Raw genomic sequence first — 19,811 nt, forward strand, 5'->3', positions numbered from 1 at the left:
TTTAAAGTGATGCCCTTCGGCCTCTGCAATGCACCAGCTACGTTCGAGCGTCTTATGGAGACAGTGTTAAGAGGACTTTCCTACGAATCCTGTCTGGTTTATTTAGACGATATCATCATCGTGGGACGCAGTTTCGAAGAACATCTGGCAAATCTTAGGAAGGTGCTGCAAAAGCTTAAGGAAGCCAATCTGAAGTTAAGCCCGTCCAAATGTAATTTGTTCCGCCGGGAAGTGAACTACCTTGGTCACATCATCTCTTCTGAAGGAGTACAAACCGATCCAGAAAAGGTGTCTGCTGTCAAGAGTTGGAGTCGTCCCGAAAACATCCATCAGCTGCGAAGTTTCCTGGGGCTCTGCACCTACTACAGGAAGTTTGTAAAGGAATTTTCCAACATTGCACGACCTTTGCATAAGCTGACGGAGAGCAAGCAGAAGTTCGAATGGTCCAAAGAATGCGAAGATGCATTTCTACGACTGAAGGAGGCTTTAACATCAACGCCTATCCTCGCCTATCCTCAGCCTGAAAAATCCTTCATCCTGGACACTGATGCGAGCAACGAGGGCATCGGAGCTGTTTTATCCCAAGAAATTGACGGAAATGAACATGTCATCGCTTACTGGAGCAAATGCTTATCAAAGTCGGAGCGAAATTACTGCGTCACCAGAAAGGAGTTACTGGCCATAGTGAAAGCTGTAGAACACTTCCATCATTACCTCTACGGCCGAAAATTTCTGCTTCGGACAGATCATGCCTCATTAACTTGGCTTTTGAACTTCAAAAATCCGGAAGGCCAGATAGCCAGATGGATACAGCGGCTCCAGGAATATGACATGGAGATCAAGCATCGAAAAGGGTTATCTCACGGTAATGCTGACGCTTTATCAAGGAGACCCTGTCCTGAGAACTGCCACTATTGTTCCCGAATCGAGAAACAGTATGGAACGACTAGCCCTACCGCCTATCAGGTGACAGTGACTCCAATATCATCAGAACCTGATCCATGAAGTGACGACCAAGTTCGAAAAGATCAACTTAAAGACCCCGACATAAAACCAATTTTGGAGTTCATGGAGAGTGACAGTCGGCGACCTAGCTGGCAGGACGTTTCCATCTTTAGTCCTGCAACAAAAAGATACTGGACTTTATGGAACTCACTCCATTTACGGAACGGCGTGCTACACCGGAAATGGGAATCTGACGACGGTAAAACATCTAGGTGGCAGTTACTACTTCCCCGATCAAGGATTTCAGATGTTTTGAAAGAAATACATAGTAGTGCGACTGGAGGACATTTTGGTGTCTTGAAAACCCTCAATAAAGTTCGGGAGCGCTTCTTCTGGAGCAAGGCGAAGGATGACGTGGAGAAGTGGTGCCATTCTTGTGACGCCTGTGCTGCTCGTAAAGGACCGAAGAAGAGAAGCAGAGGGAAGCTACATCTGTACAACGTTGGAGCTCCTTTCGAACGAATTGGGATCGACATCCTGGGTCCTCTACCAAGAACTGCTGATGGGAACAAATACATTCTTGTTTCCATCGACTATTTCACCAAATGGCCGGAAGCATATCCCATTCCAGATCAAGAGGCTACCACCGTAGCAGAGACTCTAGTCCAACATTGGATCTCGAGATACGGAACACCTTTGCAGATTCATTCCGATCAAGGGAGGAATTTCATCTCTGCTGTGTTTAAGGGCCTATGTCAAATTTTCGGAATTGAGAAAACTAGGACAACACCACTACACCCACAATCGGACGGCATGGTGGAGAGATTTAACCGCACAATCCTGAACAATCTCTCACTTATGGTATCCAGAAATCAACAGGATTGGGACAAGAAGCTACCTTTGTTCCTGCTGGCCTACCGCAGTGCTGTCCAAGAGACTACCGGATTTGCCCCATCTCAGATGCTCTTCGGACGAGAGCTTCGGCTACCTTGTGATCTCGTCTTCGGTCGTCCTCCGGATGCGCCTTCATTACCTGAGGAGTACATCCAGGATCTCCAGGCCCGGTTGGAAGACGTTCATAACTTCGCACGAGAGCGAATCAACATCGCGGCGGAGAAGATGAAGACCCGATACGACACAAGGTCTACTGGACATGAATTCAACGAAGGCGACAAGGTTTGGTTATGGAATCCCATCCGACGGAAAGGTCTGTCACCCAAATTGCAGTCGCATTGGGATGGACCCTACAAAGTCCTTAACCGACTAAATGACGTCGTAGTGAGGATCCAAAAATCACCTAATGCAAAACCTAGGGTTGTACATTATGATCGGTTAGCCCCATACTATGGCCATAGTTCATGAGTATTACGTAAACAACCATGGTTGATAACATAAAAGTTGTAGATAATTTTTTTTGCTTTTAATGTTTAGTAATATTTCTTGTTATTATTGTGTTTTCTGTATCTGTTAGTTATTAATTAATGTGTATATTTGTAAACTTGTGATAGAAGTTTGGCACCCTTTCTGGGGATTGTACTGCCCGGGACGTGCAGTCCTTAGGAAGGGGGCAATGTTACAAATTCTGTAAATAGTAATTATTGTAGTAACGTAACCTGTAAATAGTTTCCCGTAATGAATATACAACCCCTTAACATATGGCTAAAGTATACAACCCCCTATTCTTTTTTTTCTTATTTCATTCACTGATTTTATCAATGGAAGTGTAGTTGTAAAACGGTCTACGCATTTCTGGAAGCAGAAAGAATGTTGTGGAAAATTCTTCGATGTTTATAAAAGCCGTTAGCGATGGATAAACGGGGGAGTTTCGATTGATATTTCGAACTGATAGCATTTTGCTCTGTTTATAGCGAGGCATTTCGCTGTGTTGTTTTCGTATTTGGAAGTAAATACGTGTGTAAACGATGAGTTTACGGTGTTGTGTGATAATTGCTGATGAATAATTTAGCAGTTGTTAACGGTTTCTCCTGTACATAGTGTAAATAAATTTCCTGTGTTTTTATCAAGAACTGTGTCTTCATTTCAAGAAAGTGGAAGTCGCACCGAATCCGTTACAATATATATATATATATACGTGTCGAATTGAGAACCTCCTCCGTTTTTTCGTCGGTTAAAAAGAGAGAATTTTTCCGAAAATCATCGTGTTTTCATAACGTATACCCGGAATATTATTGGGAATTTGACACCTATGTGTATAAACTGTTTCATAGTAAATTTATTTAGCTTGAATTTTTATTTTAAACGCATATTTTCCACTGTTTCCGACATTTTCTCGAAAAACCCAAAATTGTCTTCCTCCCTCCCTCCCACCTTTACCTCACCCCCCACGGTCGGGGACTTTTAGTATGTTTACTTACTAACTACCCCTAACAATATTCTGAAGTCAAAAATTATCGCATATTCCATGCACGCTACAATGTGTTCATTGACTGGACTAAATAAGAGGGAAAATTTTTTATTCCGATCATAACACGGTAATCCAATTTTAAAGCGTTATCGCCGGCAACCCTGATTTGAACTTCCCTGTTAATGCGCGGACATAGTGTTTTTTGTGAAAGTTGTACTCATTAACATTAATGCGCGGACATACTGTTGTTTGTGAAAGTTGTACGCATTAACGAAGATGGAATTCACTTCTACCATGAACGGGCATATGTTCTTTGTGAAAGTTCTACGCATTTTCGGAAGAGTAACAAGTACCAAGTATGATTGAAAAAGCTGAACTTGTCGATTGATGACATTTATTGGATGGTTTACCAAGATGGTTTACCTAAAACCGTCGGATAAAGATAAAAAGTAAGTACAATTTTTAAGCATTTTTTTTTTAATTTTCTAATGGTAATATAAATGAATAATATACATAATTCGTGGATTTTACAAATTATGAAAAATGTCATTGTAATAAAAAAAAATTCTTATAATTTATTTAAAAACGCCAAAAAAAGAAGTTTACTGCATTAGTTTTAATAATATTCAGATTTTTTCCAAAGAATTAATAAATAAAATAAATAAAAAAATGCATTTTTTATTTTTAATTTTTCCCCCCGAAAATATTTAAGTTACATATCAAATTGCAGTGCATTTATAGCAGCATTCTTTAAAGATTTATTATTAGTATTTTACTTAATCTTACTCAACTAAAAAGTAAAAAGTCTTAAAGAAAAGCTATTAAATGACTAAAAACATACTATTTAAGACTCAATACGAAATGTAGTTCAAAGTACATTCAAATTAGTGAGACTGCTCAAATTGAAAGATTTAAACAAAATATTGAATTGAATATTTAAAACTTTTTCGTTGCGAAGCACTTTTGTCATGCATTGAGCTATACCCATTGAGCACGCCCCCCCCCCCCCCCACCAAGAAAGTTTTGAATTGAGAAATATTATATTTGGAAATGTTTTTTGTTATTTTTCGAACCTTTGCGCCCCTCCCCCCCCCCCCAAGAATATATCGATATATCGAAAATATCGATATTTGGAGAGCGATATATCGTGGTATTAAAATTCTGAGAAACAAAGAATTATTTTTCGAAAAAGTCAACAACAATAAAATAACACTTCTGATTTGACAAATTTTTCTACGAAACTTTATTTTGAAAAAGAAGACATCACTTTATGACAACTATTTTTTTGTCCTCCATATAAATCAATCTCTTCATGAGAAAGAGAGAGAAAAACGCGCTGACGGGGGTTCCAGTTTTGCTTTTAATTTAATGACTTTGCTGGAGTCCTGTTCTCGGCTATTGCTGTTGTGATTGTGATCTTGTAACTTGCTGATGGATCAAATCTCGATTGAACCCTGGCGTAGCATTGCGAGGAGGATAAAAAGTTCCATGTTGAGGAGGCTGCTGCTGCTGTTGCGGTTGATGGTAAGTCAGAGCCTGCGTAGCAAGCGTAGTATTCATTTGCAGAATCTGCATCTGTAATGAGTAACTTTATATAATTCTTCAAAAAATTAAAAGTATCATAAAAAGCAGACACTTTTACAGCTCTGACTTTAAAAAAATGTACAAGACATCTCACATATACAAAGCGGTGTGTAGTAAGCGATTTGACTTCATGAATTGCGAACAGGGTAAAGCTGAATTTACTTTTGAACGGAAATAATTACTACAACCTAATTAAAGCACAGATTCCAAAAAAATAATAATTTAGAGATAAAAATTCTTAAATGTGTGCGATTGAAAATAGGGTAGACCGACCAGTGAATGAATACTTAAGCACGATTGAGGAGAGGAAAAGCAAAGGGATGCAAGTCTGTAAGCGAACATTTTCCAGTTTTGAGTAAAACATGTTTTACGTTCCGGTTCTAGGAAGATTTTCATTGGTTTTTTTTTTTTTTCTAAATCATGGTGTGTAGCAGCATATACCAGGACTACTAGTCAAAACAGAGGAGTTGTTTACCTACTCTTTGTACTGGGTATCTCCAAATTTTTAATGTTAGCACTAAAAATTCTTTACCCCACCGCCTCAAGTTTTTAAAAATCCTACAGATTTTAAAAACTGTAATACTCAGTTCGTAATAGTAAAAACATTTGTATTGATATATGTAAATGTGCTTACAACAGGGGGGGGGGGGCTTAAATGGTATTGCTTCCGGTTTTTCGGGGTGTTCAAAGAAAAAATAGCACAACAACCCACTGAACGAACACCTCTAAATGGACACAGATTTTGACGGTGAATAAACATGTGCTGTTTTGATTTTGGAAGACACTTTAATTTTTAAGATGTGCTCACCTTCGGGGTTTTATATATATATATATATATATATATATATATATATATATACATATATATATATATATATATATATATATATATACATACATAGCCCGATTGTGATTTGTCGTTTAAAGAGTTGATTTATTTTTTCCTTTACTAGAGATTAACCTTTTCGAATCTTGAAGATTCTTTCTTTCTTTTTTCGTTTTCTTTAATTATTATTATTATTATTTTAACAGGCAATAAGCATTTCCACATTCTCTTGATTAGTTCTTCTCGTATCTTATTGTTGATTTTTCTTTTTAAATCACAAACATTATTTATGGGCATTTTGATGAATTTTACAGAAGTTAGAGAAAAGGACTATTTTATATCGTTAGTTAGAGATTTTATTATGATTACTGACACTATTATTGCCAAAGTGGTCGCCGCTCATTTGAATCACGTTTGTTCTAAACGGTTTTGATTCCATAAAGCAACTGGTTCAATAAAGCGGCAACTCAATAAAGCTGGATTTTGTTCTGATTTTGACAATTTGATTCATAAAAGCGGTTGACTCAATAAACCACTGATTCAATTAAATGGCGTCAACTGTATTACCATTATCCTATTTTATTTCTTTTTGAGCAATCACGATTGCTTATTGTTCTCATTTGACCGTTTTTGGTGTCCGTGCATTTTTCAACTTGGACCAGAAGCCTATGAAGCACCACCGCCCACCGTCCTCTGCTGGCGGCGCGGCGCGGCTGCTCCGGTTTTGAGCTACCCGCTTCTCCTGGTCGGAGGCGTCCATATCCTACACACACGCACGTTCACACACATACACACACACGACTTCACACACATACCCTCACATACGCCAACGTGCATACACACAGGTCTACGCACACACACAACTATGCACACGTAACCGCCCAGGAGGAGAGGCAGGCTTGGGGGGGGGGGGGACAGGAGCCGTTCCTAGAAACAATAACTCCAATGAGTAGGGTCCTGTCTCATTTCGTGATTGTGAAAAACATAATTTGAATTCAAAATTCAAATTAATATTTTTTTTTTTTTTTTTGCAAGCGAAATCTTTTTGCATAATATTACCATTGATTCTGAATTTTCGCAAACGTTATTTAGTTGGTTTCAGTTTACAAACGATCGAAAAAGGTTTTTTTTTTATACCATTTTTTTTTTTTTCACGTGATAAATCTTTTCGCATCTTATTGCTTTCCCTTTTGCAGACGATAAATATTTCTCTCACCGTATTCATTTTCTCAATCGCTCTTTTTTGTAGTTTTGCAGACAAAAAACGATTTATCATTTGTATATTATCAATTACTACTATTCTGTTGATTCTTTCTTGTTTTTTTCTTTTCTCAGCAGAAGGTAATTTTTTCTCATCTTATTAATTCTTTTTCATTTATTTATTTCCTTTTCAAGAATGACATCTTTTCGCATCTTAGTTAATTCATTTTTTTTTTCTAAAACAGAAAACAAAAGCAAGTAACGATTTTCTCTCATAATTATTACTGACCCAGGCAACGCCGGGTATTTTTGCTAGTAATATGATAATAGTCATTTTCTTGAAATGGATCAACAATGTAATAAAAGGCCATCTTCTAATATTTCGTTGGTTTGGTCCGAAATATTGTTACAGTGCATTCCACTAGTGTCCACACATAGACGTGCAATCGAACCTAGCTTTACGACAGATACAGTTTGAAACACATAATCTTTTCAATTGCAAGATACTAATTGGAGAAGTTCACTTGAAGCAGAGGTAGTCTTCATAAACTTAGGAATCAGTCTGTTGCATGAAGTATAATGCCAACCCCACTCTTCTGGGGGAAGTTTAAAACCTAACCGAGTTTGAATCTGGTGTTGACCCTAAAAACTCTGGTGGAAACCTTAAAAAGATGTTGACGAGTGACGTCTGAAGTTGGTGGAAGTTTTGATAAATCAAAAGTGGACTTTAGGGACATTTTTGTGATTACTTGCTTTTCACAAACTTTTATTCAAACTTGGTTAGGTTTTAAACTTCCAGCAGAAGAATGGATTTGGAAATATATTTCAAGCAACAGAATGATTCCTAAGATCATGACAATTACCTCTCTGCTCCAAGTGAAATTCTCCTACTAATATCTTGCAACTGTAAAGCACTGTGTTACAAATTGTAGCTGTCGTAAAACTGGGTTCGATTGTACGTCTATGTGTGAACACTGTAGTGGAATGCACTGTAACAATATTTCAGTCCAAGCCAACAAACTATTAAATGACACCTTATAAAAGAAAAATTGTAGTTATAATAAATTGATGCCTTTTTTTTAATGCAACCTGTTTTTCAAAAAACAGTTGCTACATAGTCCTCGAGTTGTAACATTTCGCAAAACAACGTTCACACTGATCAGTTTCATGGGCCGGATGTGACCCATGGGACGTATGTTGGGCGCCACTGGTTTATAATATTGTAAGAAGTGAAATAAAAAAAGGAATACACTCCGGTATCATCATTAGTTTTCGAGCTGTAAGCGTATAACCATAATACTGCTACTGCAATGTTTCGGACGGGGCGGGGGGGGGGGGGGGAACAATAGGGGTAGGGACTTTTTTTGTAGTGTGTTAGTATATCAACATCTAGAAAAAAAAACCCAGCTTTCCCCTATTTAGTTGAGACACGAAAAGCGTATAATCGTAGTACTGCTCTTGCAATGTTTCGGAGGGAGGGGGGAAGAATGAGGGGTGCGGGTCGGGACTTTGTCTTATTTAAGTGTATACTTTTTGTACTAATATCTTGAAAAACAATCGCTTTCCCCAAATTAGTTGCTACACGAAAAGCGCATAATCATATTACTGCTCTTGCAATGCTTCGGAGGGGGTGGGGAGGAAAGCAAGAGGGGTGGGGGATCGGGGCTTTGTACTTTTTTGAAGAATACATTACGTACTAACATCCTGCTAAAATTCAGCTTTCCCCAAATTAGTTGCGACACAAAAAGCGTATAATCATATTACTGCTCTTGCAATGTTTCGGAGGGGGTGGGGGAGAAAGCAAGAGGGGTGGGGGTCGGGACTTAGTATTTTTTTAGTGTATACTTTATGTACTAACAACCTGCAAAAATTTAGCTTTCCCTAAATTAGTTGCGACACGAAACCTTTATTGACTGAGCTATTAGTAGCAAAAACAGAATCTAGAAAATCTTTTTAAAAACCGTGCTTATGTGCTAAATTAATATGGAACAAAAATTTTATTTGCAAAAAACTAGAAAATGGCAACCGATTAGGTTTCAGATCATTGAGCCGTTCATGATCACAAGGCGTTAAAGATATCGCCATCGAATAGGAATAGAATTTTCTTAAAGAAAGTTCATTACTCCAGCTGTAGTTAAATTTAACTACCTGAAAGTTACAACTAAATAATTTCACCACACACAAAAATACTCGTGTTTTTTTTTTTAGTTAAATATTTTAAACGTGCGATACATGTTTTCACACCCAAAATCGAGAAAGAATGCAAAGGTATTTAATTAATATCACGATTAAAACCAGTCTTATCAACAAAAATGAAACTGGCTTTGACGGGAGCCTTAGAAAATTTCGAACTTTTTGATATCTTGTTCAATACGTAGTTCATGGTTGTTCTTCAAGCGATCGTAAGTAAAAATTTCTAAATTTAGTTAATCTTTCTCATTTTATTTATTTATTTATTTTTAAATTAAACTGATTACAACTTTGAGCAAATTACGATAAAATCAACCCTCATTACACCGATTCGTACCAAAAACGAATCAGCGCTTGTTTCTGTTTAGGTTCACTTGTAGATCAAATGCTGTCAGAATCCAGCATCACTTCTTGAGATATTACTCGTTTCAAGAAATTGGAGACAAAAGGGAATCAACTCCTCCCCTTCTTCATGTGTACTTGCATACCGAATTTTATCTGAATCTCTGTATTACTTCTAGAGATATGGCAATTAAAAATTAAGAGGAAAAACGTTCTGTTATTCATCCTCTTTAGATCTCTTAACGTTAAAACCGAATGTGCCCTTTAAGAGCTGCATATGACCAAATTTTGTCGGAATCCCCACATGACTTCTTGATGTACAGCAGCTAAGCACAATGAAGGAAGCGTTTGATTGAAACGGTACCTAACAATAATCAACACCAATTCACGTGCCTGTACATATATGCATCAAATTTCGTTCAATTTCAAGCATTAATTCTTGAGCTAGAACGGCCACAATAGATGGTCACAAGTATACTCTTATACACGGTAAGTCCATTTTCCAAAAATAGTCAAAATGGATTCAGCACACCTGAAAACATGTCCGTCAAAATTCGATAACCTTCCTGAATTCATTTTTTGCTCCAGTGTATTAGATATAGAAGAAATCAATAATGTTTTAGAACTGCAATCTTTGATTGCGGAAATTTTGATATGTCAAAGACAAATTCAATTCTTCTTTAAAATCACCTCGAACTACTTCTGTCTTTAAAAAATTGTGGAGATATGGGACAATTTTCGACTTTTGCAAATGATTTAAGTAGGTTAATTAGATGTTTCATTCACTGGGAACAACAAATTAAAGTTGAAATAAAGCTTGACCACGGAGAGATGGCGCGTTAACTGAACTCAGAAATGAACCACTTCATTTTGTAATAGGTAGGAGGATCTGCAAAAAAGCGAGACTTGACTGCTTGCGCGTTCTCGCTGACTCTATCTATTACAAAATGAAGCGTTCCGTTTTCTTTTCCAGTTCACCCGCCATCTCTTCATCAGTGGCGGATACAGGGAGAGGGTCATGATCAGGTGGAGCCTCCCCCCCCCCTCCACACACACACAAAAAAAAAAAAAAAAAACCGTCGACACTATTATACACCCCATTGTGTTCAATTAATTTATGAGTAAAATGTTAACGATAGCAGTAATCTTTTTAATTCATTAAAATTTTTTAAAAGTTGACGTTTGAAATGCTTCTTCTTTTCAATGCTCATGAAATTAATTAGTAACTTTTTGTTCCATCAGGTGCAGTATTCCCGGCCGATTTGGAGCTTTTTATTGACACTCAAGCAGTTCCAGAAATTTTTCGAACCCAAAACCGTAGGTTCGTTCGTAAGGGAGGAAGGGACGATCGTTCCTCAGCATCACCCCCTCTCTAAAATGATAGCCTGCACCGCCCCCTTTCTCCATGGTCAAGTAATTACCTCCACCAGTAAAAACACCTTACCTGTCCACGGAATAAGATCTCGCCCATAAGTCTCTGGGCCAGGCATTTCTGCATGTGATTCATCAGTTTCAGCTGGGCAGCCACATTCCTGCCGAAGGCATCGCAGTCTTCCCCCGTGTCGGGCGACGACAAGCTGACCGCTTCTTCGATGTCTTCGTATTCCTCCGGCTGGAATTCCTCCTCCTGCTGCTGGTATGCGACGACCTTCTGCTTCTTGGCGGGAGCGACTCCGTTGTTGCGAAAGCCGACAGACCTCCCCCAGATGGCCGGCTGAGATGACGCCAACGACGGGGGCAGCAGCTCCAGTTTAGGTGTCTCGGACTCTAGCTTGTTCGAGGAGGAGCCGTTATCCTGCAAAACAGAGCTCGAGATCATGTCCTCGAGTCAAGGCTCTACCCAAGGCAGAGTTGGGTTTTGGACTGTCCGAAACAGGTTTGAGACAGGACAAGTGCAGACCCGCGCCAAGCCTGATCGGCGCCGTCGTGCAAACGTCTTTTGAGCGCAATTTATACACTGGCTTTCGGGGGAAATATAGTAAACACCTGGAGTGAACTTTTGTAGACAAATATAAAATGGAAAAGAACACGTTTAAAATTTAATTTATTTAGACAATAATGTTTGAATTTTTAAATTTGGAATATGTTGTACGTTTTTACTTTATATCTCGAAATTATTTCGAGTTCAGCAGCTTCTCTGACATGCTAATAATGCGTTTTGGAAAAAGAAAATATTTTAAACATCAAGTTAACGCCACTTTGAATATTTGTCTTATTTCTAAGTGATGAATAATTTATAAAACTTTTATGCCTGTCAAAACATGACAACAGGAGCAGTGGCGCAACTAGAAAATAGTTTTAGGGAGGCACATAGTCAAAAAAAATTCTCTTTTAAGAAAGATAGGTCTGGGGATTCTCCCCGGAAAAATTTTGAAACTTCAAGTTTTAAAAACGCAATTTCAGACGGTCTTTGTTGGAGGGAAAAAGTACGAGGAGCTATGCGGAAATTTGTGGAAGTTGAAGCCTTAAAACGCTATTAGGCCATATTTATTGACGTTAGAATAAAAGATGGAACTCTGACTCTTCCCGGTCGGTTTTTTTTTTTTTTTGAAAAATAGATAGAAATCAATTTTTCCTCTCCCCTAAATATTTCAAAATTTAACTTCCAAAAACGCAATTGTAGATAATTTTGAAGAATTTTACAGGGTGTAGAGTTCTCCAATGGAATTTTTTTCAATTAAAGCTCTCAAAACGCAATTTTAGGTGATTTTCGAAAGCAGTTTCAAGCGATGTTGCTTGGTGATCTGGGCCTTCTCTGGAAATTTTGTGAAATTGAAGATCTGGAATCGAAATTTGAGATGCTTTGTAATACTTTTAAGGGGAGGGGGTGGGAAGGTTCGGAGGAGTGGCATTTTTAAGATTTTCTTAATTTCAGACGAACTAGAAAAAAAAAAGTAAGAAGAAAAAAAATAGGATGGAGGGGGGAGGTAGCAGACCAATTAGCAGTAACTTTTTGAACATTTTTAATTCAAAGACTTCTTTTAAAAATAAATTAAAGTTTTACCCCAACCTCATAAGTTTACCCCTACAGAGCTCGGCGCCTTTTCGACTCTGGCGCCGGCGCAGTCGTGCTACGCACACCTTGCACATAGGGGTGGCGCGACCCTGGACAGGTGGTTTTTACCGTCCAAAACTGTCTAAAACTATGCTGAAGCTAAAGGGGTGTAATCTAATCAAATTGTATAAACTGCACTGGGCAATTCCACGGTGTCGGACGTAAGAATTGCACGAAATTTACTTTAAAAAACCAACACATTTATAGGTTAACAATTTTGAAAAAGATCAAAATATTTTTTTAAATACTTACTAATGTATTTAGAATTGTTAAGCATAAAAAGAATTTCTGATACAAAATTTAATTTTAAGAAAAAAAATATTTAACTCATGGTGTCGGACGTATGAGCTGAATCTGAAAAATGAGACTAGCAAAACTAAAATCTAAGATTCAGGTCAATGGCTTAATCTACAACAATGTAACTACCTTCATGTCAAAGAGCAATGATGAAATATTAATAACTCATAAATATTTTTTTAATTTTAGAGGTATTAAGTGCCAAAATAGGGACTTAGGTATTGGTGTCGGACGTAAAAACTTGGTGTCGGACGTAATATGTACAAATTTACCATAGTGTTGCAAGTAACAAAGTGTTTAAAACCTATTTAAATTACTTTTAATTTTCCTTTAAACCTTGAGTAATATGTTAGTGACAATCAATCAGATGTTTAGGTAATTACAATATTAAATATCAAATATTTTCGTAAATTTTACTTATCACCCACTTCTATTTGGGATAGGTGGAAAAAAATTCTTAAAAATATTTTATTTTCAAAAAGAAGATTTATCTTCCTCTTTTCGCCATTTAAAGTGCCCTTCTGTCCTATTATACATCACAGATACTTCAATCATTTCACCATTTAACAGGGGAATGCATCTTGGGTAATACTGTAGACTCATAAGTTAACCGCAATCAAGTTATGTACTTTAAGTTGTACAACAAACTCCATATCTTCAAATTCATCCATGCATTACTGTCAGATAATTCTTCTTTAAATAGAACAACCATCCTAAGTGTTTTTGAGGAAGAAGTTTCTTTGACAGTAATCCTAAGTGTTTTTGAGGAAGAAGTTTCTTTGACAGTAATTTTATTCAATGAAATTGCTTTGACTCCATGCATGCAATGCTACAAGGATTTTCTCAAATATTGGTGCAGTCTTGCTGAATTATGCATGATCTCTTCTGATGATATGTGTACTTAAAATACACTGCTGATTAATAGAGAAGCCACAGATGCATAATTCTTGTGACATACCACTCAACACTATTCCATCTTTTCTAGTATACAATGAACCTTTGGTTGAAATGGTGATTTGGTAGGCCTGATTTGGTTGAGCCTCCCCCCCTCCCTCCCTGTCAGTTTATTTCCAGCTTTTACACAATGCCACTTTTTTTTTCTTTTTTTATCTTACCAATATCAGGGATGAGGGTGGTCAGAGAGCAAAAAGGAGGAAATCCAAAAAATTACGTAAAAGGGATGATATCCAAAAACAATTCGTGAAAGGGATGATATCCAAAAACGCATCAAAATAGAACCTGGAAGCCATGATATCCAAAAATTCAACAAAAAAATGGCTAATTTACCAGTTTTAAAGGTAATACGTATTTAATTAAATATGAGTAATAATTTTGTACAATTTGCTGCATTGTACCATTTCTTGCAAGGGTGTTTATTCCTAAATAAATCTAAATTTTGAAAAAGAGGCAACAATTTCTAACCCGAGTCCTTGAACAAAGGGTTGGGGGAGCCAGAGTTCAATCTTGGCTGCATCACACAATAGTGTCAACTTTTCATATTTTTTAGAGAAAAATACATTTTTTTCATTAAAAACATTTGAGTTTATAGTGTTAAACGAGTGAGAACATAAATTTTAAAATTAGATATTTCTAAAGTAAAAATTTACAACAGAGAGAAAAATTTCAAATTTCTTTATGTGGTAGAACATACTTTTCATAGTAAGAATTCAAAATAAATAAATATATATGTATATAAACGATTGGTTATCTTTTTCCTTGCATTGGAACCTAAAATTTGTTTTTGAAAACTTCCTAGTACAATTTTGGAATAAAAAGAACAACTTGCAGCTGCCTCATTTAATCATGAAATCTCAAAACTTTTAACAGGTTGTAAAACCTAAACGATTTGAGATTCACCATAAATATTTTTTACACTTTCTTAAATACACAAAAAAAGCAGCCATGCCAAGTTAAAAAAAAAATCGAGACTGGGTGCTAAGCCACATTTTTTGATTGAGTTTTGCATTTTTTCTAAAATAAATTAAAGAAATAAAAATATTATTGAAATGATGAATAAAATAAGCGGATATAAGGTAGAAAAGAGTAAAAAACCACCCAACAATAAAAATAATTGAAATACTTTCAGGATGCAAAAAGATTGAAATCTCAAACGAGGCATGCAACTTTCGGCGCAGCACGTGTTTGACGTCGTTGGCATGATTCCAAAACGTACGTTTTTGGCAGATTTCGCGGAGGACGAAGATTCAAGGCGAAAAAATAGAACAAGTAAGAAATTGGAAACCGAAAATTTTAAAAAATCGTATTTTTTTTCCGATTTTTGAGAAAAATAAGGCTTGAAAGAGGCAAAAAAAGGAGGAAAAGGAGGAAAGGTTTTAAAAGCCAACAGAAAAAGCCGGAAAAATCTCATCCCTGCAATATGCTGTCCACAGCTCCTTCCCCCATTGAACACTGCAAAGAAATTCTGGGTTAATTTTGCGTTAAATTTCTGCTCAAATAAATTTAAATTTTGTTAATAGGTATCTCTGCTTAAATTGTAAGCTGGGTCTATCTGAGAAAACTTGCATATTTTTAGTTCTTGGGCATTAGGTTTTAAGATATTCCAAAAGGTAACTTACAAATTTATGCACGGAGAGTTTGTTTAGTATAATCCTAAGTATCAAAAATTATTGCATAAGTTTGAGAGAGTTCTTTGGAAATCCATGCATGAGATGTGAAGATCATGGCTTGGGCATGTGCCTAGTTTGCCAGATTGGATTTCGTTCTGCAGTAAAATTGATGCATTTTGAGATGCTTAAAATAAAAAAAAAGGAATCCTTATAAGTTCAGTGCTTTTAGGGAAGAAAATATTAAGTAACAAATTGGACCAGTAGTAATTAAACAATTACCAGTTTCATGGTTTTAAAAAAATGTTTTTAAGTAAGAGTACCTATTAATCAAGACATTTTAATCACTAAAGTATAAGGAAATGTTATTATCGTTGTCCTATATCCCTTCTATTTTAAGTTGGAAAAATTCTGTACTCACAACGAGGTAATATTTTTTAAAATCTTGGTGTCGGACGTAATTAATTTTTTACGTCCGACACCATAAAATAAGAAAAAGCTATTTATTTGAATTTTGTTCTGACTGCACATTTTCAATAATAACTGATGTTCTGATTTGCAGGTAAAATATTTTGTAAAATATTCCATCCTATTTTATACAGCACAAACTTTTGGGCAATTTGGTGTCCAACGTAATTTTATCAAAGTGCCTGTTATAAATAAGCTTTTAAAAACAAAAATATTTTATTTGAGATTCATTTTTTGTGCTACATTTGTTCTAAAGTGCTGTGGCAGGCATCTGAATCAGTTACAATTTGAAAAATATTGCAACTATAGTTTGAAATACCAATTTCAACAAGATATCAAAAAATCCATTATGGCAGCATGTCGAAAATACCTTTGTTCAAAGGTTTGTAATTCTTATAAACATAAACATTTGTGGTAAATTTTATTATTTTCATATAATTCAACTCATAAGCTTCAAAATGATACCTGATTTGTGAGAAAAAAATATTTTGAAAAATTGGTCATCAGTTCCCTATTTCCGTGGAATTGCCCCACTATTTGTAATGCATAAATATAAATATTAATATTCATAATATTTGGATATTGCGGCGCCAGGTACCATAAGATTTATTGTGTGAAATAAACGAATAAAACGACTAGACTTCATAAAACTATGCAGTAGGAGTTTTTTAAATCTAAGTTACTTCCACCCCACTAAAAAGGATCTCAAAATTTTCTCTAGAAAGTGCTGCTTTCTTGAGAAATTCTGCAGAAATCTGAAGATATTTTTAAGATTTTGTTTTGCCTCAAAAATATCTCAAGAATTTTTTGAAACATTTTAGAGTCATTCACATCTTGCTAAATTTGTCTCAAGAATTTCTCCACAAATTTAAAAACAATTTGACGCTAAAGTAAAATTTGAAAAAAATCTGCAGATACCATTAACATCGAACGAACAATGATTTTTGCGATTTTCTTTTTCGAAGGTTTAAAGGGTTGGTTTTTTTTTTTTTTTTTTTTTTTTTTTTTTGCGATTATTCATTTTATAAATGTTGTGCGAAGGTACTTTGACGCTCAAGAATTCAAAGAGGGTGATTTTTCTCATTCCTGTGGTGAGGGGGGGGGGAGGGGGCAGGGTCGATTATCCCACCTCCCATTGGAAAAGGTTTTTTCTTATTCAAATTCAGTTTTCGTTGGATCTTAAGTGATTTTGGAACCAAGGTGGTCCTTTGATCAGAGGAGCTCATATTGGTGTTTTTGCTCCCTGTAGGGGGTCGACCCCCACGGGGGGGGGTCTTATAAAAATTCATTTTACATCGGATCTTTGCTAAATTTGAACAGAGGTCCTTCGATGCTCAGAAATTTACGCAGGGGAATCTCGACTTGTGTGGGCGGGGGGGCGACCCCCCCTTATTGGTATGTGTTCTTTATACAATATCTGTTTTCGTCGGATCTTTTTTCCCAAATTTGGCACAGAGATCCTTTGATCAGGAACTCGCATAGGTGGGTTTTCGCCCATTTGTGGGGGTCGCCCCCCATGGAGATTTTTTTATACTAATCCACAGTTTGCATCGGATGATTGCCAAATGTGACACAGGCTCTTAATGCTCAGGAGTTTACATGAGAGGTTTTCGCCCCTTTGCGGGGGGGGGGGGATAGACCCATCAGGGCGTTTCGTCAGAAAATCTGTGAAACGGAATGTTTATGCCTTTTTTTTTTTACAATGGCTGAAAATTTGAGATTCTGAAAAAAAAAGTAAGCAATCCAAAGTTATATAAATTTAAATTTTTAGTCATAAAATTGCCCTCTGAGAATTTTAACACTTTTTTTTTCCTTTTATTAAATGTTGATGTCGAATGGAGTTTTTGATGTTAAAGAAATTATTGTGAACAATAAATGTCCTTTAGATTTTAAGAATATAATCTGTGATAGTACAAAGCTATTGTTATGTTTTTGAATATTGAAACTAGAAATTTGCAAATTCCTTTTTACTTTATCGAGTATTTATTTAAATTATTTTTTTATAACTGATATCATGATTTTGATTTTTACTTTTTGAATTAAAATTATACTAATTGAACACATATTTCTACATTTTTATTCATAAAAACAAGATACGATTGATAATAAAAGAACTAATCAATAAATGAAATTAACTTTTGATTGCGCAATAGCTTTCCTGTCTTATTGCAAAATCTAAGCAATTCACGACAATGAAAATTATTACAACACTAGCTCATATTCTGATAGTTTGTCCAAAAATGCTGTATTTTTTTTTTATTCCTTTTTAATTCGTTGTAGATTTTAAAAATTTAATGATTTATGAATCACGTTTTTTCATATTTTTTTTTTGCTCCAAACTAATCAGTTTCAGACATGAAGTGAAGAGAACAGGCTTCCAGCTTTACCGGCGGGCGATTGTTTACGTGTTTGTATGCCCTTCCATGCTTTCGCTCATTCGATTTTTCTTTTCGCTATTCTTATAATTCTAATCTTTATTTTGTCTTTAAACTGTTTTTGCTCATATTAATTGAGCTAATAGTCCAGGATCTGAAGAGGGTTGAGCATACATGGAAAGGCTGACGCAATATTATTTCTGATTATTGTTACAGGCACAATGGTGATTATGAAACCACATGTCGTCGCCCCCCTGGGTGGTCGACAACCCCGGGGGAGGGGGAAAGCAGTGGGGGGAGCCGTTTGTTAAAACACTCATAACTCGCGAACTATTTGAGATAAAACACTGAAAAAAGTGTAAATCGACGCAGCAAAACAAGGGCTTCATAAAAGCTAAATATGATTATGGACCTATCTTTGTTGGTTTCTGAGTAAAATTCCATTTTTCGCAAACAAGCAAATTTTTGAATAAAATGCGCAAAACAAACTTTTTTTTAACCAAAATAAATTTCAAATCAAAATTGTTTGATTTTTTTTTCAAATAAAGTCCTAAATATCATTATTCAGTTTGTTAAAACTATTTAAGTACTGTTAACGCGTTGAAAAACAAAATGACAGTAGCAAGCTCGAACACTGTTCAAGATCTGAAGGGGGGTTTTGAGCATGCATGGAAGACCTGACGCAAAATTATTTTTGATTATTGTTACAGGCACTATAGTGATTATGAAAACACATGTCGTCGTCCCCCCCCCCTCGGCGGTCGACATCCCCGGGGGAGGGGGAAAGCAGTAGGGGGACGCAGTTTACTAAAACACTCATAACTCGCGAACCGTAGGAGGTAAAGCATTAAAAATGTGGCAACAGTTGCAACAGAACAAGGGCTTGAAAAACCTAAATATGTTTATAGTTCTATCTTTGTTGGTTTATAAGTAAAATTCCTTTTTTAGCAGCTATGAAAAAATTTGGAATAAAATACGAAAAGCTTTTTTTCCAAAGATAAGTTATTTTTTAAAATTATTTAACCGTTTAGGGAATCAAAAAAATCTGAAACTTCATCATTCAGTTTGTTTAAAACTACTTAATTATTACCAACGTGAGCGTTAAAAAGCGAAATAGAAAATGCAAGCCTGCCTAAGTTAGCGCATTGAATAAAACGGCAGTATGCTAAGGAGAAAAAAATAGCCTTATTATCCTTATGACGAACTATTCATTCTTCAGTTTACAAACTTATCCTAATTGCAAAGTATTCAATTATGACTTTAATTTTGTTACATACTACTTTAAATTTGAGAGGAACTAGGGAACCAGGCACACAGTAGTTTCAATTCAAATGTAATTTTTATTTATTTCTATTAATTTATATTTTCAATTTGCACAAAAGAATATTGCGGGTATTGTTTTGCGGATATTGTTTTTTATAATTTACCCAACAAAGAACAATGATACAAGAAATAATATGTTCTAAATAAATATAAAACATGAGAAGCATCTTTGAGCTTTTATGGGAACGAATATAAATACAGTAGAGAACCAATTATCCGGGAAGTTCGGGACCATCGCTATCCCGGATATCTGAATTTCCCGGTTTTCTGGATCTCT

At 35.9% G+C, this 19,811-nt stretch overlaps 1 protein-coding gene across 1 annotated transcript in view; it reads right to left on the minus strand.

Annotated features, from left to right (window-relative positions):
• Window positions 1–4,652: 4,652 nt before the first annotated feature.
• The window catches only part of LOC129235222 (uncharacterized), a 47,406-nt gene continuing 32,247 nt past the window's right edge, over window positions 4,653–19,811 (minus strand). Inside the window, exons 2-3 of the mRNA XM_054868931.1 lie at window positions 10,897–11,247; window positions 4,653–4,885 (exon numbers count right to left, since the gene is read on the minus strand). Coding sequence (XP_054724906.1) covers window positions 4,706–4,885; window positions 10,897–11,247 — 531 coding nt within the window. The 3' untranslated portion in view covers window positions 4,653–4,705. The remainder of the gene's footprint in view (window positions 4,886–10,896; window positions 11,248–19,811) is intronic.

This window comes from Uloborus diversus, chromosome 1 (genome assembly GCF_026930045.1).
Source record: "Uloborus diversus isolate 005 chromosome 1, Udiv.v.3.1, whole genome shotgun sequence".
Classification (NCBI taxonomy): domain Eukaryota; kingdom Metazoa; phylum Arthropoda; class Arachnida; order Araneae; family Uloboridae; genus Uloborus; species Uloborus diversus.